The 25,594-nt window shown below is 51.9% G+C and overlaps 1 protein-coding gene across 4 annotated transcripts; it reads left to right on the forward strand.

Moving 5' to 3' along the window:
- The first annotated feature begins 550 nt into the window (after positions 1-550).
- Positions 551-22,594, forward strand: KBTBD11 (kelch repeat and BTB domain containing 11). Of its 4 annotated transcripts, none has more exons than XM_084999783.1 (2): positions 551-841; positions 15,672-22,594. In XM_084999783.1, exon 2 carries the CDS (start codon positions 16,511-16,513, stop codon positions 18,521-18,523), a length of 2,013 nt encoding a protein of 670 aa, XP_084855909.1. In that variant the 5' UTR covers positions 551-841; positions 15,672-16,510; the 3' UTR covers positions 18,524-22,594. The 4 variants fall into 4 exon arrangements, with proteins under 4 accessions (XP_084855909.1, XP_084855910.1, XP_084855906.1 ...); XM_084999784.1 differs by having other exon boundaries at positions 551-800; XM_084999780.1 differs by having other exon boundaries at positions 551-661.
- Positions 22,595-25,594: the final 3,000 nt, after the last annotated feature.

Below are 25,594 nucleotides of genomic sequence, written 5' to 3' on the forward strand. Positions count from 1 at the left end.
GCCGCGGGGACCTGGTGGCGGGGCGGGGGGAGGGGGGGCACGTATCTAGATACGAGAACAGTTTTCAGCATTTTCTCCATTCGAGTGTTCTGAATGTTTTCCTTTCTTATTCTGGAGTCTGTAAGGATGTGGGCAGCTTTTTAACCACGAAGTATTTCAAGAACGCATCATCCCTGCTTTTACAAAAACGTAAACACTAAATAACATTATTTCACGGTTTGGTGGAGCGCGGGGAGGGGGTGGTCCTGGGACACAAGAGGGTGTGGCCTTTGGCAGGACCCCCAGCGCACCAGCGGGGACCTGTTTCTAGCTTCTTGGCTTCTTGGTGTGGTGGTTGTTGGATTCAAACTCAGCATCCACGAGATGCCGCGGGGTCCAGCCCATAGCTCGCGCCTCTCCATGTGTGTACAGGGACGCGCCTCCAGTGGGCGCCGCTCCCCTCCTGGAGCCGGGTTTCCGCGGGACCGCTCTGCACCTGGAAAGGGTTAAGCGAGCGGAGGGCGCGGGCGGGCGGACCGGGACCCGGGGCTGCGCCGGCGCGCTCAGGCCCAGAGCCTGCGCGGCTGAGAGCAGGAGAGCTGGGGCCGCCCTCCCGCCCGCGTCCCCGCCTCTGGGCGCTGCTCGGAGCCCCTGGGCGCTCGGCGCGGCCTCCACGGACGCGGTGAGTGCCAGGCCCGCTACCACCACGGCGGGCTGGGGTCGCAGGGGCACTCCCTGGGCCGGGCCTGGTCGCGTAGGGTCCCGCGGGGCGCCCGCAGGCGGGCGGGAAGATGCCCGGGAGCCCACAGGCACTCGTACAGGTGCGCGGAAGGCGGCGCCCCGCCTCCGGGCGATCTCACAGGTGCGCGGGAAGGGACCCGCGCATGCGCGTGGGCGACCCCGGCCAGGGCTCAGCATCCCGGGCTCGGGTGGGCGCCGGGTGGAGGGCGAGGCACAGAGCTGAGAGGTAGGGGTGGGCCCTGAGGCGGGGGGAGGCGGCGGCGAGCCCCCCCCCTCCGCCCAGAGGCGGAGGTTAAGAGGGGCGGGGGCCCAGGGGTGGGCGCTAATCGGGACGGGTAGCCGCTGGGGCGGGGGTTGGTGGCCAGGATGGATAGCGGTCGAGGGTGGCCCTGCTCGCTGTGGGGGTGAGGGGAGTAGGGTGTGCGGACCTCCGTCCCACCCCCGAGCGCCGCGTTGCAGGGGGCCGCGGTGGGGACTCCCCTAGGGCGCTCCTGCGGGAAGCGAGTGTTATCCAGCCCCCGCACCGCGCCCACGGGGACCGCATCCATGGACACAGCCCCCGGGGCGCCGTGTCCATTGTGGTTCCCGCCGCCGATAGCGCCTTCGCTCGCGCAGCCGGGCGGGAGCCAGAGTGGGGGCGGAGCGGCCCGCAGCCCGGCGGGGAGGAGCCAGGCCTCACGCCTCGCGCCGGGTGACTAGCGCCTGGCACCCCTTCCTCGAGGACGGCCAGGGCTGGGCCACCCTGCCTTTGGAGCTTCCATTTCGAGTGGCCGCAGGAAGAGGTGGGAGGTCCCTCCTGGGCCTGGGACCTGGGGGAGGGGAGGAACGTGCCGGAGTTTGTGCAGAGGCATCTCGCCGCTTCTCCTCCATCGCTGGCTCTAACTGCCCTGCAGCCTTGGCCAGGACCCCCACCGCCGCCAGGATTGTTCCGGGCTGGTGGGGTGTCTGGGTAGTGCACACCGAGTGCTTTCTTTTCCTTTGCTCCACTGACCGATCGACCAGACAGCCCACCAGCAGTGCTTGTCGCTTGGGTTTGAACGTGCCTGACATCATGATGACGCGGGGGAGGGGGTATTTTTAAATAAAGACTGTGTAACCAGCTCATTGACAGCATGGACTTAAAGATGTAAGGAGTGGAGGTTAAATGCGTTTCCGCATCAAGCCTACCGCCCCCACCTGTACATCTGTACATGCTGGGGGACCTCAGCCTTGGGGGGCGGGGGGCACAGGCTGGCGCCATTCCAGCGTGGCAGCTCCTGTAACATTAAATAAGAAAGGTTTCAAAAAAAAATTCCCCGCTTCTTAGTTCCTACAAAACTACATTCTTTATCTTCACCCACCCTCACATCTATTCTAGGAAAGAAAAGAACAAATCAGTGAAATAAGCTTTATTTCTACTCAACCCACTGAAAGCACTTTACAGTCAGATTTAAAATGCCTGCTCACCCCCTCAGAGGAAGGGCCAGTTCACTCTGTTCAGGGCCTGTTCTCAGACTGCCTCCCTCCAATTCTCCTTAACCAGCAGTTACTCAGCCTCTAATTAGGAACCCTTAATGGATCCATGTTGCCCTTGGGCCTTTTATCCCCAGCTAATGGTGTCCTATTATTAGAATCCTCCCCACCCTGAAATGCAAGGGAGCTCTGCATTGTCATCTAGTTGCCCAGGGTCAGTCCAGTGTCTGCACATGTATGGTAACTGGCGTTCCATCTCTCTTTTCTGGGTCTAACAAAACAGAAATTTAAGGAGAGGTTTTTCACCCTTTTAATATCAATTCCATAGGCAATGCTGATAATGTAATTAGAACACAGAATGGAAATAGTTGAAAGATTTTGCTTACAGGATCTAAGCGTCTGGACTTGGGAGGAGGTCTTTCGACTACCTGGCTTTGTGTGGTCCTTGTGCCTTCCTCCTGTCTAGGCATTCCTTCCTTCACATGCAGAGGACCTGGCCTGTTGCTGGCCCCAGCCTTAGGAGAACAGAAGGATCTGGAAATGTGGTGAGGCTGTCCATCATCTCCGAACATCTTTCTTGGCAGTCCCCATTGCTTGATTTCATTTCCATCCATTCTGATACGAGTAGCCACACTGGCAGCGGGAGAGCAGATAGCTCTTTAGCTTAGAGTCCACTTCCATTCTCAGACTCATCCCTCTGCTGAAACCAGGAGGCCTTCCGTGCTGCGGATCCTCCATCTGGGCTCAAATTTCAATTGTTTTTCTAAATACCAACAGCATAAATTGTCAGTAAGAAAAGCTCTGCAGTGAGTCTGGAATTACTTAGGCAGCTGTAACACCCCTCAACGTCCTTATATCTGAGGCATCGTGACCCAGGAGGACGGCCTCTGGGCTGGCCTCCAGGGTGTCCTGAGGAGCCATTGATGTGCAGAGCACAAACCAGCCCTGTCATTTTTCACATCTTCCCTTGGTGACTCAGGGGGAATCTGGAGTTCAAGGGATTATTTCTCCACTGTGGCCTTGATTTGGGTTTTTCTCCTGGAATTATTGTAATTATGCTAAAATTATAGTGTTGGCACCAGCACATCTTTGCCAAATAGTTAACAATGAGCAATGACTTTTGGAATAAAGCAAAAACTTCCAGGAGTTTGCCTTTTGCCAGCTTCTGCTAGAAAGGAAATTAAAATAAACAGTGCCTTGGAAATTGAAGCCATTGCATGTCTTATGCAATAGTTGATGGTAATCAATTTCTTTCACAAATATTTATCAGATGTCAACCCCAGGTCAGGGTCAGTTCTAGGTGCTAGGAGTACAATGGCATTTAAAATAGACATAGTCCTCACCCCCACCCCACCCCTTGCAGCATAGAATCTAATAAGGTGAAAGGCATGAAAAATATAACCATGGTGATTGATGTGTAAGAACACGTAGGCAAGTGCCCTGAAGGAGAAGAATAAGCCCCGTGAAAGCATCTGACAAAGGGATTTTGAGCTCAGTCTGAAGGATGAGGAGGGCAGGGGAGGTCCTAGGGAAGATGGCGCATAGAGGAACAGGACACCCTGGAGGAGGAAAGGAAGGCGGAGGTGCACCTAGACCATGTGCCATAGATTTGTAACCTAATACGATTTTTATCACTTATTAGCTGTGGTATTTTCTCTTTGTAAATTGATGGACCTTTATACTTTAGGACTTGATAGAGTGGAACGTGGGTTTATTTTACAGAACTGAGATCTATGGAATCAGGAAGGGAGATCATTAAGTGGGATGGCGTGGCTGACATGTTTTCTAAGCTGGTAACCACCACGTCGCTGCTGGGATGCTGTTAGTACTGTTTTCTGTGAAGTTGGAATCGTGGGGGCCCTTAGTGTGGTCCTCAAATCTACTGCCTTTGTCCGAGCCACTGTCCTCTCTTGCCCCCACGTGGTAGCTCCTGGGGGACTTCACATGGCTTCTCCTGCCCCCTTGGTCAGTTTCCCAAATAGCCATCAGAGTGGTCATTTAAGATACTTATTATGTGGGCTGGCCAGTAGCTTCCTGTTGCCATGGGCTGCAGTCCATGAACATGGGCAACAGGACACTTGTTCTAGTTGACATGGTTGTTCAATGACCATCCGAAAAACTTTGTGGTTGCCATAGACTGAATGTGTCCCCCAATTCACTTGTTGAACCGTAACACCCCCACTCCTGAGATGGGATTAATGTGGCGGTGGCAGGGTGGTGGTGGTGGGGTGCTTTGGCAGGTGATACAGTCAGTGAGGGTGGAGCCTCCATGATGGGTTTAGTGTCCTTATAATAGAGACCTCACTGAGCTCCTAGTGAGGACACAGCAGGTAGACACCGGTGAGCCAGGAAGTGGCTCATCAGACACTATGGAGAGCAGCCTGTATCCCCCATCACCTGACTTGAGTGTTAATCCATCTGCAAACACCTTGCAACAAGGTCTAGATGGACATCTGACAAACATCTGGGCCCTGTGGCCCAGCCATGCTGACCTCTAAAATTAAGCATTACAGCCCTCCTATTCAGAAAGGGGAACAGAGGCACAGCCGGCCCTGGCCTGTGGCAACCCTGCCCTGCCATGGGGCACGTGCTGGTTCCGTCTCACTCCTGGGAGTCACTCCCAGTGCTCTTTCTCTGCCTTCTGGACTCTTGGCTCTACCCTCTGAGTCATCCGTCCTTTTTCATGAGAGACAACTAGTGTTGGCAGCCGCATGGTTTTCTCAGTCTGTTTGTTTCCTGGCTTCATTTTGTGCTCTTTCTGTCCCATTTACTCCAAGCTGGCAGTATGTCTTCCTGTACAGTTATCTTAAAAAAATCTTAGTGGGTTTTCTATGCATCTATTAGGATTCCTGCCATTAGACAACAGCCACAGCCACAAAATCCATGTATATTCTTTGTCTACCTTGGACTTCCTGAAAAATGCTGTGAAAAAATGTCCTTAAAATTCCTAGAAGCCCTATTGTTTATACCAAGATCCTTGCAGGCCCTGCCTGGCACTCCGCCCTCCCATACGTGGGCAGTAACAGCCTGCTCTGTGCACACTCACCTCCAGGCCAGGAGACTCCAGTGAGCAGCACATGGGGGCCCTGCCTGAGGGGACTCCAGCTAGGTGGGGATGCCCCCTCTTGTAGGAAGTGCTGTGGTCTGATGTGCTCGAAATGAACCAGCCACCCAAGCCCACCCAGAGCCGCCGCCACGGACACTGCATAGACCCTGAGTCACAGTACGGTCAGTGGCACAGTCTGCCTTCCTGGAGCTTTCAGTTTGGGGAGACAACAGACTGCACCCTGCTACCAGTGGCTGAGTGAAGGCTGGCAGATGTGATGTGCACCGCCTGCATGCTCTCAGACGTGCCGGTGGCTGAGTTTTGACGAGGGGTCAGACCATCTCCTGAGCCCATCATCAGAGGGCTAGGGTACAGAGCTTCTGGAAGGTGACACGCCTGTGGGCGCAGGTAGGCTGGTGTTGCAGTTTGAAGGGGTGTCCCGTCCTCAGGCTCTGAAAGAGCATGTTCTAATGTCTGTGGAAGATTCTGTAAAAACCTAAAGCCCTTTCAGGAGCCCCATCGCTGCTCACTAGGGACCCTCAAAGAGAAGGAGGCCGGTTGCCAAAAGCAGGATGGAGCAAGAGAGGGCCCAGTCCCCAGAGGGTACATCTGCATGTGGCCTTGGGACCTCGGGGAGGTGCTGACGCAGTGGAGCCCCCATCTCCGTGGGGAGGATGTGCTAAGACCCTTCGGACAGGAGGTGGGGAGGGCTGGCCTGGAGACACGTCCCCGTGGCATCCCAGGCCTGAATAGATAGGCTGCAGGAAACCGCTGCTCCTGGGGTCTGCTGGTGCTGGTGCCACGTGCAGGAGTCACAGCCTTCCCCGGGGCTCACTGTGGCGTTTGCCTACGTGGGAGCACTGTTTTCCAGAGTAATCATCTTTCTGACACTGAAGTGACCTCTCACTCTGAACCCACTGCAGCCATTAACTTTAAACCCACATTTAGGGGGAAATGCAATAAAAATCAATATGTTGGCAGCCTTCATCTACCAAACCATACTGAGCCAGAGGTTCAAAGCCTCTGCAAAGAAGCTGCGTAATGACAGTTTCCTTGGATCCAACCTCAAAGTAATTTTAAGTATTTGGTTTTTGCATCCATTCACTCCTGACTGTTTCAGGACCGTCTGTTCTGATGTGAAATGGTCTCTCCTGACACTCATGTGGGTGAACGTACCAGTGTCAATGTCTGCCTTTGATTTCTGCATAAGGACATTTTTTTCACAGCATTTTTCAGGAAGTCCAAGGTAGATATCAGCAGTGGCCAGATATCAACAGTGAGAGATGAGCTGTCCTTCTGTCTGCCTTCTCGTCCCATCCAGCTACCCTCATTGCTTTGAGGGCAGAGAGCAAGCACTGACTTCAGATGACTTACTTTACTGTAATCTCTCTGCTAGGTGCCTCCTCTCTACATCCAAAGAGAAGGTGCTTCTGCGTGACTGGGCCTCCAGATGGGACCCAGGCACTTTCCCAGGACCTTCTAGGCTTGAAGAGGAGGTACCTGCTCAACAGCATCCTGTCCTGGGAACTGTGCTGACACCCTGGCGATGCCGGGGTCGGGGAGGGGAAGCAGGGCTCCGCTGTTCCATCTTAACAAAGCAAAGCAGGACAGGCATCGCAGAGCCAGTTTCTCTCTTGTTTGCCATCTACTCTAACAATGGTAAATCAACAATTGAGATTAATACAAGAGGAATCTGCTTGGCTTCAGTCTGCCAGGAATGGGCCTGATCTGTTATGAAATCAAGAGCTTAGAGCTTTACAGATGACAAAATGTGAGTTTTTATTTAACTTTCCCATATTTGAGTGTGGCTGGAATTTTGAACATATGAATAAGTCACTCAGCTCTTCCACACCAGGAGCACAGTCATGCAAGGGTCTTCTTAGCTGGTGAGTACCTTCTCCCACTCACGTTTCAGATTGTGCTCTTTGCATTAGTCCCAGAGGCAGACCAGACTGACTGCTTGACAAATATGGTAGCAATTTAAACATGGAATAACATTTTAAGTTGTAAATTGTAGAATATTCGAACACCATAAACAATGTAATAAATATTCCTGTATCCAAGTAAGACTTGACACACGTTATCATCTGGCCATTTGTGCTTTAACGCTTTAGGAAACCACATGATGCAGAGCTGGCAGCCCCATTCTCCTCCTTTCCCACGCAGAGGACCCACCATACCAGAATTCACACCTATCTTTTCCACACTCCCTCAATACATATCATATTTTTTTCATGTTTAAATGTACATAAATTGTATTCTATGGTATCTTTCTGCAGTCAGCAAACCTTTAAAAATTCAAAAGTATGTTTTTGAAATGTATCCGTGTTGATATGGAGACCTATGGTTCATCTGTTTTTACCTGTGTGGTCATTTTGGCAATGATAGAAAATTGGTCCAGAGGTAGTTTCATCAATTCTTTTTGTATGAAAAGGACACAAAGCACCCTCCAAAACACAAGGCAGATCACATTACCTCCCTGTCGCATTTGTTCTCTTCTTTAAAGCCATCAGAGGAGTGCCATTGTCATTAAGATGCCAGAACTCTGTAGAGGAGCCCTGTCCTGCTGACGACAGGGCTCCCTGTCCACCCAGCCTCTCTGAGGTTCTAGAACTGGTCAAGCCTGTTTCCATAGAAAGAAGGTTATTCCCTCCTTCTCTCTCAGAGGTGAGTAGAACCAAGTCCGTCCAGTTATCTCAGATTCCTGTTTATGTTTCCTTCACAGCACTTGCCTACTGTGCTTTGGAATTGCACTAGAATTCATATAATAATGGCTTATATTTGCCTTTTTCACTAGACCGTGAGCCGTGTGGGGGCCAGGACCAAATCTGCTTGATTCTTGCTGCTGTCTGGGACCGAGGGCATTTCCTGGGACACTGTAGATGCTCAGTGTTTATCTGCTCAGTAAATGAACAAATGACTGAATATTGTTAATTATTATCAACGTTGACATGTCAATGGGACTTGAACAGATTGAAGAATTGGGAAAAGTGTGGGGTTTGTGTGGTCCAGGTGGCCTCTCATTTCTGACCGTGTCATTGGTCAGACCCACACCTCTGATTTCAGTGGGTGTGCAAAATTGACTGATGTGAAAAGAGTTCACTTTACCCAAATTGGGTAAAGCTCAGAACTGGGTCTCAGAGCTAGAAATCTCCAGGCAGGACTGCATTTCATGTGCCTCTTTCCAGAGGCTCAGGGACTCTAGGGGTCCCAGCGCTCATACTCTGTGCTGGCCTCAGTCAGCAAGACATGAACCTTGAGCCACAAGCAAAGGCAGGTGCTTCTATTGCGGAATATTCTGAGTTTGCTCCCTGAAGGCATGTCCAGAACCCAGCTCGTAATTTGCACCCACCTAACTTGGAGTCTCTTTTGAGCCAATGCAGATTTATCCTTGTCCACTTTCCTTCCAGTTCTTCAGGGGCTGATTGCAGTGAGCACAGGACTGTGTCATAATGGGGACGGAGGGGGCACCATCTGCTGATGGTGCCTTTGGTGGTGGCTGAAGGCACAGGCCTCCCTGAGCGTGGCAGCAATGCCCCTGAGATCCACCCTGCTTAAAAGTGTGCTGACTTCAGGGCTGTTGTCAGGAATCAACAAAGGGCTGTCTTAGGAATCACCAAGCTCTCACACTGTGTGTACCTCTTGAATTAAAACAGAGACCCACGATCTGATGAAGGAAGCAGAACATGGACTCTGTTAAGACTTTCATGACCCAGCAGCCCAGCTGGATTAATGTAAATTTAATCTCGCTACACTGGCTTCATCTTCCCCCAAATAGCTGGTAACCAGCAATGGCCAAGGGCACAGAGACATTCGTAACTACCACCACCCTCTGTCACAGCCCAGCACCCTGTGAGGCTGGCTTCAGAGTGGGGCTGTGCTACTCAAAGCATGAGGCTAGGGCCAGAATCCGAGGCTCCTACCCAAACTTCTGAAGCTCCTGATTGGTGGAAGCAAGCCCTGGGAATCATGTGGTCATGCCCTTAGTGACCAGGTGCAAATCCCAGGTGTTTTCCCTGTGGCCTGTGTAAGATGCCACAGAGAGGCGGAGGGGAGGATGCCTGGTGGCTTTGTCTGCTGCTAACCCTGGTCTTTTGAGACCAGAATCTTAGTGTCTCTGGGCCTTCAGCATTTTCTCATCTCGAATCAAGATCATAGCCATTCCTTACCCATCCTCAACATGTGAATCCTGAGGACGGGAAGGAAGGTTGCCATGAAGGTGCCAGGAGCTGGTCTGGGGACAGCCTGCAGGGACCATCCCTCTGTCTTGCCGGGCCTTTCTCTGAGCTGGGGACCATGTTTTCCAGGTCAGAATCTCACAGTACGTGGTTATGAGGAGCTGGGGCCTATGCAGGGCTGTGCTTTTTACAAATATCCATTTCTTCCCCACAGCGACCCGGTGAGGTAGGTCCTTGTTTATACTCAGAAGTATTTCAGTTTCCAGGGACAGGAATCCATGTTGGCTGAAGCCAGACACAGAACTTACTAGCTCACGTACCTCAAGGCCCTTGCAGGGGGTGACCCCGTCCAGAGGGCCCTCCTCTCTTTCCACCCCCTATGTCCTCTCCGTGTGGGCAAAGCCCTTCTCCTCCATCAACCTGAAGGCCGGGTTGCTTCAGCAGGAGGACATGGCCTGAGCCAGGCTGGCTCTCCTAGACCAAGCTCAAGATCTGCAGCGCTGGGCTCGGCTGGACTGGAGCCTCCTTCTCACTTAAAACCACAGCCCTTTATGATCATGAGGCCAGTGTATATTTGTTTTAGAACATACAGAAACTGGACATAGACGATAACAACATCTATCTCATCCAGCATCCACGGACAACTGCTGATCCTTTTTAAAGAAGTTTTTGTGAGCTATTTATCATTTTTCATATTTCATTGATAATACCCTTGTTACAACATTCTTTGTATAGTTTAAGAACTTGCTGTTGTATGACTTTTTAATCTGGTTGTTTTTAGAGTTGTTTTTTACCAGTTTCCATGGTTACCATCCATCCGTCCATCAAGTCCTTCCTGGTGGCCCTTGAAGAACCCATCCCTGCCAGGGTTAGAACAATGAATTCCACATTCTCATGGAAAAGGATGACACACAGACATAGGAGGTACTAAAATAAGTCGTACCATATAAACACAGACGGCACAGTCGCAGGAGTGGTGGAAGTGAGGAAGGCAGCGCCAATGACAGAAGGTCCCTGGGGCCTGAGCCTGAGACAGAGCAAGGATTCTGGCTCAGAGGAGGACAGGTGGTTCTGGGGATTGCAGGGAGAAGCCTAGGGTGAAAATGCACACGGATACCCCCACACGGGGTCTACCCGCAGGGATATGGCTGCGGGGCTGGGTTCCTCGACAGGAGCGGAGGATTGACAGGCGTTCCAGGCCGAGGGGCCAGGAGATGAGGGCAGTGAAGACTCTGGAGTGGATGGCTCGGTGCCTCATTTCCCAGCGGAAGGAGGTTGCACTTTGAGACTAGCTCTTACATAAAAGCTTTTCTTTTGGAAATTCTCAATAATTTTACTTCTTACAGTGATGCCTTGCCAGAAAAGTCACCCGCTGTTATTCCCCTAAATCATGCCCACGCGGGCAGAGCCGGTATGAGCTCCTCCCCACCCCCACCCCAGGTCTGCTTTACTCTCGAAGGTGAGAGCGTCACTGGGATCCTCTCACAGGGTGTGCTGGGCAGCCAAGCAGACCCCGGAGTGTTTTGCAGGTGCCCATCCCCCCAGTGCACAGACGCAGCGTAGGGGTTGGTGACGGTGGAGGGCTTCAGAGCATCCACCAGGGCCTCGTGATGTTTCTTGTTCTACCACCCACGAAGTGTGGGGCTGATAAATTGTGTGACGTTGGTGAAATCGCCTCACATCTCATTGCCTGGGAGCTAAAAACGACGACCCCACAGAAGGGTTGCTTGCGTGGGTCTCCTGTGTCCTATGATGTCACACACGTGACAGCAGTGCCTGTAAAATAGACAAAATAGATGCAGGCTATTTTTCTATTACTGGTGCACTCAGGTTACATTACAGCCCCTTGAGTCTTAAATGTCCTTCATTAAAAGTAAGTTAAGAATCATAAATTCTGGCAGAATTGACTCTGATTAACATCCTAGACCTATGGAAGGACATCACTTCCCCACTTAATTATTCATCACATCAGGTTGCTTACCAGACCCCCTGGTCACACCTCAGCCTCACTGAGCACATGGCCTAAATATGGCTTTGGGTTCCTCTCACCCATACTGCTGTCTCTTTGCCTGAAGAGTCCAGAGCCTTGCAGACAAGACCCAGAGCATGCGCCTTCCACACCTTCCAAGACCACAGAGCACCTGCCATTTAGCAGCTGGACAGCAGAGTTCTTGGGATGCTTTTCGGAATGAATACGTTTTGTGGGCTATGCTTCCTCGTGGCAGATCCCAGACACGCAGCTTTGATGGTCTTCCTAGGACCATGCTTCCTACAGAGAAGAGTGCCGAGCTGGGTTCTGGCTGGAGTGAAGGTCACTGGCTGCCCTCCCACTCCCTGCCCCAGCAGCTCTGTGCACCCAGAATTGCCAGGTCATTTCATTTGGGCCCAAAAAGGAGTGAAACTTGGAAAACAGTATCTGTTGTGAACAGCTGAAGCAAATCAACACATTTCATGATCAAACAGAAATCCCGAGGTTTTCTGCAAGTTTCTAAGACTTGATGATATTCCTTCTGTTTGTTGTTTCCTTGGTGAGTTAACCCCAGGATTTACTGACTATTTACTGTGGGAACAGGGTCCTGCCCTGGGGTGGGGGGTGGCAGCAGGTGACAGGCACTCTCCTGTCACAGGCTGGACACGGGGATGACACTCAGCTGGCATGTCGCAGAGGACATGGAGGAGGAATTGGCTACAATACATGTATGTGGCAGAAGTTTAGATAAACTTCCTAAGTCTGTTCATTAATATTTTTAAAAAATATTATTTAAAATTTTAATTTGATTTTATTTAAAAGGGAGATTCTCTTTAGCAACCTGTATTATTATAACAGAGCATGTTTAATTTTAAATAAATCTCATGTCCATGTTAGGTACATAAATAATGTCCTCATTAGGAAACAGTCTTTTTAAAAAAACTCATATTGACAGTGAAGAAATTTGTAGAAAGAAACTTAAAAAAAAAATCTGTTTAGGGAGTTCCTTTGGTGGCAGAGTGGGTTAAGGATCCAGTGTTATCTCTGTGGCAGCTCAGGTCGATGCTGAGGCCAGGGTTCGATCCACAGCTTGGCATAGTGGGTTAAGGATCTAGTGTTGCCGTAGCTGGGGCATAGGTTGAAGCTTTGGCTTGACTTCCATTCTTGGCTTGTGAACTCCTTATGCCATGGGTGGGGCGCCCCCCCCCCCCAAATTCCTTTTAGGTATTTGCAGTGTCAGGAAGAAATTTATATCCTTCAGGGGAGAACGCTACTTAAGATTTATCTATTTTTTTAGGGTTGTGCCTGCGGCATGTGGAAGTTCTCAGGCTAGTGGTCAAATCGGAGCTGCAGCTGCTGGCCTACACCACAGATACAGACAGCAACACAGGATCTGAGCTGCATCTGTGACCTATGCCTCTGTTGGGTGGAGAGTCTGGTTATTTTCTGGTTACCTGTGTGGGTGCCACCAGAGCATATAGTCTTCTAGGAGCTTCTTGGGGGAATTCTGATTCTGGAACCACCTGCAGCTTTGGGGGAAAGTCCCTCTGAAAATCCTGGACTTCCAGCCCAAAGAAATCTGACACTAACGTATTAGACTTGCTGACACCTCAGAAAACTGATGTACACAAAATGGGCTGATGCATGCATTTTAAAGCTGAATCACAGTAATGGGACAATCTAGGCAAAAAAAGATAGTTCTTAATGTTGAGTTTCTTTAGCATCATTTGATAAAGGAAATGGCTCATCTGCTTAATTTCCTCATTACTCCTGTGGATCTGACCATCTATCCTGTAAGGTGGGTGGGGGCCAGGACCTGTCGTGCTCCAGGACCTTCCTTCAGAAAGTGGCCCCACTGGGTGGCTCCCAGTGTCTGGGATCCAGCAGTACCACCTGCAGCATCACAGTGACGGACAGTCTCCTGACACACCTGACAATGTCTAGGTGTCTTTCGTCTCCTTGGCTGACTGTGTGGTGAACAGGGACTCCTGAGCTGGTCATGGGGTGTGGAGCTGTCTGCCTGGGTGAGTGGCTGTCACGCTTCTATTGGATGGGATTGAGTGACTGTGCCAAGGTCTCACCACCCCCACCTGCAGCTCTGCCAACCTGTTCTGTGGTCTGTGCCTGGGATGCCCAGGGAGCTGGCAAGGACGTGCCTGCTTAGACCCCTGACTACTTAGGTTGTATTTGGAGCGCTTGCTTATTGTACCTAAGACAGAATATATATTTACGCTGATTTTTTCAGGCTTTACACTGATTCTCTAGAGCTTTTTAAAACATAAGAATTCCAAACTTAGACTTTTCAGATGTGTCCCTGCCTTTCCTGTGAGTCTGTGATGACATTCTCAGGCTAGGCTTTTGCACATTCTGATGAGAGTCAAGCCAAAGAATGAGCTAGAAAGTTCTAAAACCCTTCTGGCCAAAGAAAAAGAAAAGAATACTAGTTTTCTGAAGTCCAAGGTCTTCCTCTCGTTCTAAGAGAGTATGAAAAGAACGAAGCAAATAAGAGAGCCAGTTCCTGACTTTATTTCAGATATTGAGGTTCATGTGTGTACTTGGGTAAGATATGTAAGTATGTCTTTCTTAATTGTTATCTAACTTTCCCTCGAATGACTCCGCTAAGAAAGCACCTCTGGCGTTTTGGGAACATGCCAGAAACTTTGCTTATAAAATCCTTGCAGGTTTCCAGTCTGTCATCACATTCCGGTTGCTGTGGGCCAGGGTTCATGTCCATCCATACCGAGCCTCCCAGGCAGCATCGCCAGTCCCGGCACAGCTGAGTAAACATGCAGCACCTCTGCGCCCTGCACACCCTGGTCAGAGTGTCAGCCCGTCCCCACATTCTGCACACCGCCTAACCACGTGTCCTGGATAGTGCCTTGCACGTGGTGAATATGCCCTAAAGGTTATGTTAAAGATTACTGGAAAACAGGGAAGGGGGAGGGGGGAGGGACAGAGACAGAGGCAGAGAGGAAAGGAGAAAGAGATTGAAGGTCTTGAATTTCCAATTCTAAGACACTTTTCTTTCTGAGAATAATGGGAAAGCTTTTTTAGTAACATAGTAGCAAGAAGAGCAGGGCAAGCATGTATATATTTATACATGCACAGGCATACACACTCAACCTGGAGCATTTATAGAGATAAGGTGACAGTACTAAGTGTGATTAGTAGAAACTCGAAAGTTGAGGGTAGGTGATTAAGTACCACTTTATCTCATGTGAGAGGCGAACACATCCCACAGTTTGATGACAAGCCTGAGCTGTGTTGGGTATGTTTTCTTGTCCCCAGTCTCTCTGGGAGCCAGCGTGCAGTTCGCCTCTGCCCTATGGTCCCTTCTAGCCTGGGGAGTCTCAATGAAGGTTTTGCCAATTTAGGAAAGATATTTTACTATATTTTAAAATAATTCATCTGCAGGTGCTCAAGTCTGCCAAGTACTTCTGTGGATTTTTTGTTTTTGTTTTGTTTTTTTTTTTTTGCTTTGGCTTTTCTTTTGCTGCATGTGTTGCATTTGGAGACTTGGCCTCTCCAAGGTTTCTCAGAGACATGATTCCAAGAATGAGCAGTTCAAACAGACTTCAGCATTGGAGCCTCTGAGGCCACCACCAGAAAAGAGGCCTCAGTACCTGTCTCCAAATATTTGCTGTGATTGTAGCTGAGATAACTGTAAGATTTCAGGAAAACTGTCACACAGTAAAACTCAGAAGGTTTCCTAGGCAAGTCATGCTTTCTCACTAAAAGTTCTTAGTTTTACATATATATCTCATTAGGTTGAAAACAGGAAATGGTTGATATTTGACTCCATTGACCCACAAACCCAGCCATTTCCTACGTTTTAACCCAATGTATTTCAGGCTCATGGCTGAACTGCTGCTTCTTTATAGGCATCAAAAATCAGGAGAGGAACTGTTTTTATTTTTTTCTTTTGTTATTATTTTTTAAATGTTTACTATAGTTGATTTACAATGTTCTGTCCATTTCAGCTGTACAGCAAAATGACCCAGTTATATATATATATATATATACATATGTATGTATATATATGTATATATATATGTTCTTTTTTATTATCTTCGATCATGTTCCATCACAAGTGATTGGATATAGGACAGGAACTGTTTTTAATATCTAAATAAACTCGTGTATCTTATTTACCAGGCTCTCCACAAAAAGTCAAATCCTCCCTCCCACCGAATCTGAATCCTGACACCTGGAGGTTGTGGAGGGAACTGGGATAGATCCACTGGCACAGAATAGCCCTGCTGAGAAATGCAAATTCAAACACCCTCTCTTTTTCTCCTGTAAACAGGAATACGAAGAGTGTGGTGACATGACATGGAAACACCTGACAGTCCAGCAGAGGAAGTTGCCAAGGAAGCCTCCTGATGGAGAAACGAGAGAGGCCCCTCCAGTGCGCACAGCGGTTGTGTTTTCCTAACACCCATCAGCGAGTGAACTATGCCCTCCCCCTCCCCCCGGGAGAACACCGCCGGAGGCAGGAACTTCAAGGGGGGGCGCCGGTGCCCAGACATACACACAGGTTCTCTGGATGACCATTCATAAACCTTCATCGCAAATGGGAGTCACACTCAAGAAGAAAGCTCCCTGGGGCGGCTCTCTGTACAACAGGAGTGAAAATCAGGGTTGACCGCAGCCTGTCTCTGATTCGTTGGTCGTCGGTGGAGGCAGAGATGTGAGGCAATGTGGCGTGATAATCACTGACTCCTTGGGAAGAAAGGGCCTGGCAGCTCAGTTCTACAGGGCAGAACCTACAGACAGAGCAGCGGCCGTGGCTGCAGGGCCGTCCTGCCTATCGACTCGAGCATCTCCAGGCGACGTGGAGACTAAGGCACAAAGACCCTGGCAGACAGCTTGTTGCAGGGCAGTAACCTTGCCGGGTTCACAAGTTCAGCCGAGAGAGCGCTGCAGTCGACACGCCCCTTTCTCTCGGGAGAGGAGAGCCGGAGGGCGCGAGAGGAGCGGCGTGTGAGCAAAACCCGGTGTGGAGGCAAGTGAAATCTGATCGCTTGCCAGGAAAGCGTGTGAAGCCGGGAACCCCAGAGGAGCGATCGACCTTGAGCTGCCACAGTCAGGGCGAAGTTATGCGGGGCTGCTGAGTGTGGGGCCGCAGCCGGAGAAAACGCTCTCATGGAGAACCCGGTGGCCCCCCGCGTCCTCGGCGCCGAGCCCGGGCGCGCCTTTGCGCACGGTGTGTGCGGCCAGGCCGCGGGTCGGGGCAGCGCTGCCGAGGCTCCGGGAGAGGGCAGCCTGCAGCTGCCGGATGCGGCCGCGGGGGAGGGCGCTGCCTCCCCGGCGCAGACACCCTGCAGTCTCAGCGCGTCCCTGTGCTTCAGCTCCGGAGACGACTCCCCGCCGCAGTCTCGCGCCTCCGCAGCGGACAGCGCCGGGGCCTCCCCGCCCTCGCGACGCAGCGGCCAGCGGGTGGTGGAGAGGCAGTGGGAGGTCGGCAGCGCGGGCGCCGCGTCCCCGGAAGAGCACGCATCCCCTGAGGATCCCGTGTCCCCCGAGGAGGAGCGCACGTCCCCGGAGGAGCCCGTGTCCCTGGAGGAGCCTGTGTCCCTGGAAGAGGCTGTGTCCCTGGAGGAGCCCGTGTCCCCCGAAGAGTCTACGTCCCCGGAGGAGCCCGGGGACCCTGCTCCCGTCCCCCCCGGCGTCGGGCCGGAGCACGGGGAGCCTGACCTTCTCATCGAAGTGTCCGGCCGTCGGCTGCGGGCTCACAAGGCGGTGCTGGCGGCGCGCAGCGACTACTTCCGCGCGCGAGCGTCGCGGGACGTGTTGCGGGTGCAAGGCGTGAGCTGGGCGGCGCTGCGGCTGCTGCTGGCCTACGCGTACACCGGGCGCATGGCGGGAGTGCGGCCGGACAACGTGGCCGAGGTAGTGGCTGGCGCGCGCCGCTTGCAGCTGCCCTGCGCGGCGCAGCGCGCAACCGACGCCGTGGCGCCTCAGCTGAGCCTGTCCAACTGCTACGAGGTGTTGACCGCGGCCAAGCGGCAGCGGCTGGCCGAGCTGCGCGAAGCCGCCTACCGCTTCATGAGCGACCACTACCTGGAAGTGCTGCGCGAGCCCGCCGTCTTCGGGCGCCTGTCAGGCGCCGAGCGCGACCTCCTGCTGCGCCGCCGCCTGCGCGCAGGTCGCGCCCGCCTGTTGGCCGCCGCGCTCGGGCCGGCAGGGGAGCGCGCGGGCAGTCGCCCGCAGAGCCCGTCGGGGGACGCGGAGGGGCGCGGCGATGCCGCGGTCTACTGCTTCCAGGAGGTGGCAGGCGAGTGGCGCGAGCTGACGCGGCTGCCCGAGGGCGCGCCGGCGCGGGGCTGCGGTCTGTGCGTGCTCTACAACTACCTCTTCGTGGCCGGCGGTGTGGGGCCCGCTGGGCCCGACGGCCGCGCGCGGCCTTCGGACCAGGTCTTCTGCTACAACCCGGCCACCGACCGCTGGAGCACCGTGCGGCCGCTGCGTCAGGCGCGCTCGCAGCTGCAGCTGCTGGCCCTGGACGGCCACCTGTACGCCGTGGGTGGCGAGTGCCTCCTCAGCGTGGAGCGCTACGACCCGCGCGCCGACCGCTGGGCCACTGTGGCCCCGCTGCCCCGGGGCGCCTTTGCCGTGGCGCACGAGGCTACCACTTGCAATGGTGAGATATACGTGTCGGGAGGCTCGCTTTTCTACCGCCTGCTCAAGTATGACCCTCGGCGCGACGAGTGGCAGGAGTGCCCGTGTAGCAGCAGCCGCGAGCGCTCAGCAGACATGGTGGCCCTGGACGGCTCCATCTACCGTTTCGACCTGTGTGGGGGCCGAGGCGACGCTCCGGCAGCCGGGCCGGCCGGAGGGGTCAGTGTGCTCCGCTACCACTGCCTGGCTAAGCAGTGGAGCCGCTGTGCATCACATCTGCGGCCCCCCGGCGCACCGTCAAGCCTGCAGCCCTTCCGCTGCGCCGCGCTGGATGGCACCATTTACTGCGTGAGCCGCGCGGGCACCTGGCGCTTTGTGCCACCCCGAGACTGCGAGCCTGGCGCCGGCGACGCGGGCCAGGAAGGCAGCTTCGAGCTCCAGTCGCTCCGAGCCCCTCCGGACGCCCGGGGCCTGCTCTTCCCGTTCGTGCTCAACCTGCTGGAAAAGCCGGACAGAGGCGAGGAGGGCGCCGCGTAGGGTGGGCCGGGGTCACGGAGGCCCCAACCAGGAAACTGGAAGGGGTGAAGGGAGTGGAAGTGGGGAGGAAGAGAGTCGTGGGTGGGCTCTGCCCACGGGGGTCATTTAGCCGCTCAGCAGGTGGGAGCTTATCGCGGGGCCTTGAAGACCTCTTGCAACGCTGTGTAAAGGTCTGTTTCCTATTCTGCATTCTTTTTGCTTTGCTTGCTTAATTGGCCGATGGCGATGGCGTAAAATGTAGGATGTGTGCAAATAGACAGCCTTACAACTAAGATACAAAATACCTGTGAAGGAAAGAAATAGAATCAGATTATGCTTCAGGGTGCAGTGGGTGGGGCCCGGAGTGTACCCAGGTGAGTCATGGTCACTCCAGGAGTGGCCAGGAGGCCAGATGAGTTCCGTGGGGGTATTGGGTACTGTTGCTTATTGCGCCATGAGAGGGCCCCTCGGGGACCTTGAGGTCACCTCCCAGAGTTGAGATCCTAAACTAGGCCAATGGGAACTGTGTCAGTGGAACCACAGAAAGAAGGTCACACTTTTTTTTGGCTTGAGGTTTAAAATTATAACTGATAAGTAAAGCTCTTAAACCCTTTCTAATTTAGTTTTAAAAGTTCCAGTCGTATGTGCTGAAGCTTTGGTTGGCTCAACTTCAAAAGTAATAAGCATTAAAAGTAAACTCTTTGATTACCAATAAGCTCTCCTGTCCTGTAAGCATTGGAAGTTCTTCCTCCATCACTTAGACCCCCACCCCCGGCCTCAGAGGCCCACACACCTCAACTTTGGTTTTATCTCATGCTTAACCGAGGTGAGTTTAAGTTTCCAAATTCAAGGATGTTAATAATTATGTTCAATGATATAGTATGATTTATCGTTTAAAGTCTTTGGTGACTAAATGTTTGCCAAAGAGCATGTCATCAGGAGGAAGAGCTGACCATGTGGTGCTTGTCTGTTTTAAAAGGGGCATTTGGGAGTTCCTGTCGTGGCGCAGTGGTTAACGAATCCGACTAGGAACCATGAGGTCGCGGGTTCGGTCCCTGTGCTTGCTCAGTGGGTTAACGATCCGGCGTTGCCGTGAGCTGTGGTGTAGGTTGCAGAGGCGGCTCGGATCTCGTGTTGCTGTGGCTCTGGCGTAGGCCGGAGACTACAGCTCCGATTGGACCCCTAGCCTGGGAAACTCCATATGCCGCGGGAGCGGCCCAAGAAATAGCAAAAAGACAAAAATAAATAAATAAAATAAAATAAAAGGGGCATTTGGTAGCTACCAGATATGGTCAGACACTTTCATATTTTATAGTGGACTCTAAGACGGTAGTGCCCCCCCCCCAAAAGGAGGTTAAAATCCCTTCTTTCTAAGAGTTCTAAAGAAAAATCTGCAGGCACAGTTTGAACCCACTACTTGTGATGCTATAAATGTGAATTCTGTAACTCCGATGAGGAATATTCATTTTTACAAGCATCTTTCTAAGAAAATGTGGCAGAATGACAATGAGCTTATTGACATAAGGTGAAAAAACATACTTATAAGGTAGTATAGTAAGTAAACTACATTTTTCTACTGTGAATTCCAAAATACCTTAATAGAATTAACCTGAAATTCACTACTTTGACAGGGCACAAGGATTAAAAACAGATCAGTTGGTCTTTCCTCATTTGTTCTAAGATTTTACTTTCCAATTATGTCTAGACTGGGTTGATGAAGAGTTTAAGGAGAAAGTATACACATAAATAGAGGCAAAATGATCTGAATTCTGAGTCAAATCCTATTTTTTATTACAATAGAAGTAAACATTGAGAGTTACTGGCACATAAGTAGATGAAGTCATGTGTACCTTGCTATGATTTACTCCTGATTCTAGTGATGGGAGTTGACCTCTCTTTGTCATTTGGTGGGTATATGGAACTGGGTTATGCTTTTGAAAGAGGCTGTGGTGATGAAGTGATCAGTTAAGCATGTTTAGGAAGGACAGCTTGATTCTGCATGTACCAGAGGGTCAGGAGTGGCTGGTGACTTGTGTGCCTGCTTATGGCTGCTGCTGACCTAAGAGCATGGTTCATCATCTTCTGCACGAAAAGCAGGCTTCCTATTGCCTGACTTCTTTGGCCTTTTTGTAGGAGTGGACTGGAGGACCAATAGGGAAAAAAAAAAAATTAAGATCCAAAAGAAACAGTGTTCTTTTAAAGACACGAGTGTTTCACATGATAATGTTTTTCTCTAGACTTTCATTATTTATACTAAAACTTTGATATGAAATGGAACCAATTTAATATTTTCATTCTTTCCATAGCAAACTCATGAGCTATTATCACTGTGATTTTATTTGAGAAATCATTTCTATGATGTTCACTGTTTAAAAACATAAAGGCTGAAATGGGCTTCCAAAGTAAACGGACCCAGAGGAGAATGGGGGGCGGTGCGTGTTAGAGCCAGTGCAGACAGCCACGTGATAAATATTATTTCATCCTTTAACTGGATGGAGAAATGTCTGTATGAGACATAGCATCACTTCCTGTGGGAGCTGGCCTCAAAGTGCAGGGACTTGTCAGGATGAAATACCCAAGGGAGCTCAGGATGGGTGGAGGCTGCAGAACCTTACAGACCACATTTCTAATAGGAACATCACAAGAACAGATACCAGAGGAGCTGGCATGCTATGGGGACCAGTTTATTTTGCTTTTCTGGGGCCAGTACCTGGGGTGTGGGGCCAGGAGGGTGTGCACCAATTAAACAAATAGAAAAGCCACCCCATCCAAGGTCATTGGTTTGGAGGACGGCTGGCAAGAGGGGGAAGCACAACAGAGAGTTGCCTCTGGTCTGTGTTGCAAGGAAGGATCTTGTCACATCAACTGTGTCACTCTAAATCTCTATCCAACTCTGTTTAGAGAAACTGTGCAAAAATAGCCCTGCTCTTCGATCAATTAAGAGTCAATGAAGGTAATGCCTTTACCACATCCATCCATAATTCTCATGAAATTATCAAATCCATGCACACTGACATTCTCAAATATTTGAAATCGCAGTGGCATTTTAAGGGGAAACCTTGTAATTCACAAAAGCTCAATCTTTTGGTTAGTTCAGAGGCAATGACTTTTGTATCGTTGGGTTAAGACGTCTTCATTTTTTCTGTTTTTCACTCTTGGTCTTGGGAATAGCCCAGGCGCCAGGGTGGACTCCTGGCGCTTTATGGAGCTGGCTTTGGAACTCCAAATAGAGTTTCTCATTATTTCTCAATCTGTGGTGGCATCTTTTCCTTTTCCTTGAAGAGAATAAATGCTGTGGAAATTCTTTTGCTCCTTAGTGAAAACTGCCTGTATCAGTTTTGCTACAAATATTTAAGATGAATTACCTGCTCCATTTCTGTTAATTTCTGTTGTCACTTTAGTAATTCTAGTAGCTTCTGTTTAATCTATTGGTCTCTTGGGTAACTTCCTGTGAAAGATTTTGAAACAGTATTTTTGGTTCTTTGCCTTTTCCTGAAGTTAAGATGGTTTCAGGACATAATCTGTTGTAACACCTTCCTGGGGCGAAATGTAAACAAAAGTGCTATTTTGTGTTCTGTCTTATTTTCCATGCTTTCCCAGCTTACAAAATGTTTTATTTTGGTGTTAAAAGAAATCAGTGTTCCTATTTCCCTTTTCCTCTGCCATAGTATTGTTTACGGGAAGGTAGTAGGAGCTACGGGTGGGAGTGTGTCACATTCCCGTGGCACCTGGATCTGTGTCAGCAGCCACCCTCTCCGAACCCCGGTCCAGGTAGATGCCTGAACTACGCGGCTTCAGCTCAGCGCGTAGCTGGCAACTGCGGCTGCTTTTTATCTCCTTGGGGAGTGGGTTTGGAAAGAGTTGAAACAAAAAGGCCAGGTGTGTTCTCACAGGAGACGAAAGCTCCTCCAGGGCTTTGGAAAGGTCTAAGCGCCGCAGGTCTACCTCGGATTAAGACGCGTGCCTGTGGGAGAGGGTGCCGGCTGGCTGCTCAGTGTCCCAGTCCTGGGCACGGATCCCTTACAACCCTGTATGTCTGTGTGTTTGTGCCGAAATGAAATAAATCACAGGGCGATGCCAGCGCTCCTGAAATCTCTGGGCCCTTCTTGTGTCTTTTCTGGAGCGCAGAGCCCTGCCTCGGCGTCCTCTCCTGGGGAAGGGCTCCCTGGGGCTGGAGGACTCCTGCTCCGCCCTCCAGGCCTGGGGCTGGATCCCCCATCCCTGAAAGAGCAGGGGGGCGGGGTCCTTCCACCTTCTGGTTCTAAGGAAGTGGGTCTAGGCCTGCGCATCAGGTGCCTTTGGACATCTCTGCCCCCCTCCCCTCCCTTGGCCCCTTGGCCCCTCTGGCTGCACCGCTTCCTGGAGAGGCCTTTCTTTAAGCTGCAGCGTTGCCACAGGAGGGGCCAGGACCCAGGCTCAGAGGAAGAAGTTTGTTAACGTTTACAGAGCGGGGAGGGGTCCAGGCGCACCTGGCTTTGGTCAGGGATGCAGAGTGAGGGGAAGGGCCTTCACTGGATTCCCCTGGGAGGGCAGGCAGAGTGGACAGCTGGGAACTGGCCGCTGTGAGGGGTCCCGAGGGCTTCTGAGGGCTTCATTCCTCTGCCTGAATCCCTAGGGAGGTGTTGGCCTGTGTGAGGCTGCACAAGGGGCTTGCCTGGGTGGGTTCTCTATGGAGGTCGTGCTCTCTGCCCTTTGCTGTCTCTCGGGAGGCCCCGGCCCTGGGAGGCGGGGGTCTCTCCAGAGTCAAAGTATCACACAGCAGAGAAAATCAGAGGCACGACTAACACGACTGTGGGTCCCACGTCCCAACCCCCGCAAGGGTTTGGGGTGCCAGTGGGTACATCAGGTGCAGCAGCAAAGCACACTCACTGGGTTTCCCCATGTTCCTCCCGGCTTCCGGAGAAACACCTCTTCCCACTGAAATCCCAGAGGGCACAGAATTGGGGCCAGAGGGGGTTCTTCTGGCTCCCCTCCCCCACCCAGCCAAGTTCAGAGTAAGTTGAGAAATGGGCTCACTGATCAGACAGACACTTCAACCAGCACAGGAGGGGAGAGAAGGGGGGCCTGTGCTCCCTGAATCAGGTGGTGTTGGCCTGTGGCCTCTTTCAGAGGGTGCCGGCCTGCAGACCCACAGGAGTGGGTGGATGAACCCGGGGTTTATTTTCTGTCTGTATGATGTTCTGACATCTTAAACCTCCAGGCTGGGAAGGGATGGCCCCTCCCAGCCAGCAGCTCCCCCATGACACATGCCAACCACCAGCCAGGCCTCCTCTGCCTCCCTGCCCCCAGGAGGCAACACTCCTCTGCCTGAATCCCCTGGGGGCCAGGCAGCTTGAGACACCCCTGTCACCCAGAGCCCAACAAAACCATTAAAATCGGCCAGTCTTACATGTTACCCCACCCTGCTTGTCCCCTGGAGAGCCCACTAAAGGCCAGGCCTCGGGACCCCTGCATCCTGCCTTCTGCCCCCTGGACCCAACCCGGTGCCTCTCCCTTGCCCTTGGAGGCGAGCCTGCCCCTCCTCTCTGGGGAACTGGGTGATATTTTTCTTTCCTCGGCACTGACTCCTCCATTGTCACATGTCACCTTTACAAACCGAGGCCGGCACAGTGGGCATGGATGATGCCTGTTCCTTGCAGGCGCAGATCCCGAGGAGGGAGCCCCGAGTGGGAAGGGCAGGGCCTCCCTGACGTCTGGCCCTGGGCTTCCCCCTCCCCTAGGGCGCAGGATTATGGAGGGGCCGAGAGACAGCGGACATGCCAGCTTGGACATTTCCACCCGTGGCAGGAGGATGGGGGGTGACCATCTGTCTCCTGGGGCAGCATTTCCTGCTGTGCTGGAGCTGACCGTGTGGGGCTCCCAGCTCACCAGGTGTGTGTGGGGGTGTTAGAGACTGCCCACTGCACTCTGTTCAGTTTCCAGTTGGAGCCTGGATGAGCGTGTCAGACATGGGCCGTTGCACATGAGCTTCCCAGTACTCTTTGCACAGAATCTCCCACTGCAGCTGCTTGGGGGAGGGGCGTGCAGGGTCTGAGATGGAGCAGGGCAGCCAGGATGGGGTAGGGCTCTGGAGGAGCAGTCAGAGCCCCAGGATGCGAGGGAGAGATGGCCTGAAGGCCCGAAGAGAAGGTGCTGTGACGGGGACTCAGTGAGGCTGTGATGTCAGGGCGGTGGGAAGTCGTCTGTGCCACCTGCCCGGGAGCCTGGACCCCTCGGCTAACACATCACACTCTTCTCCTTCCGGAAACTAATGATTCCATCACAGCCAGTGCTCCTGACTCCGCCTCCTGGAATGAAAGTCTGTAAGATGGTGTCCCCTCAAACATTCACACCCAACAAGAGTGTGCACTCGTGTTACTGTTACTTTGTAGGGATTCTTTAAAAATTATCTTTCCTTGTAGAAACCTTTACTTTTTCATGGGGAAGATGCTGCTGATATTTTTAAGCAAAGGATGGAGAAGGATGCTCACCAATCTGAACTTCCATTGTTCCTTCTGCAAAAATATCCTTAAACCTTCACTTTCCCATGGCTATTTGTTTTCCCCTGCCGAGTGCTGGGGTTTTTACAATCAATGAAAATGACTTTCTCGGTCTTTGGCATCTTTTACATTAGATATAATGGCACAGAACACATGGGCTTTTCAGACAGAGGTGATGCATCTGACAGGGAAAGTTGGAGCGGATGAAGGACGTGGGAGGAAGTCACCCAAGTGTGATAATCTTGCTGAGTGAGAAGGATGGCTGTTCTCTAACCTCTTCAGACAAATTAAGTGACAGCTATTCTTATGAAGAAGAGTTCCTTCTGCACAGTTCTTTAGAGGCTGTGAAAAAAGCCCTCCTTGGGCTGGGAGCCCATGCGTGTCTCTACCCCGGGGCAGTAACTCTAGGGGGTCCAGGCACTGCAGTGGGGGAGTGCCTGGAAGTTGCCCCCCACTGGTTCACTACATCTTAGAAGACACCCCAGACATTTCAGCCGAGGAAATTAAGCCTTGAATGCACACAGCATCATTCCATCCCACAGAGGTCATGCTGAGAGCACACCATGGGAGCGTTTCAGAGGCAGGGCCTCATTGGTCGTCAGAGAGCTGAACA

Source organism: Sus scrofa, chromosome 15, assembly GCF_054392235.1.
Source record: "Sus scrofa isolate SSC_HxYL_T2T_F1_AM1 chromosome 15, Sscrofa_HxYL_maternal_Yorkshire_Landrace_v2.0, whole genome shotgun sequence".
Lineage (NCBI taxonomy): Eukaryota > Metazoa > Chordata > Mammalia > Artiodactyla > Suidae > Sus > Sus scrofa.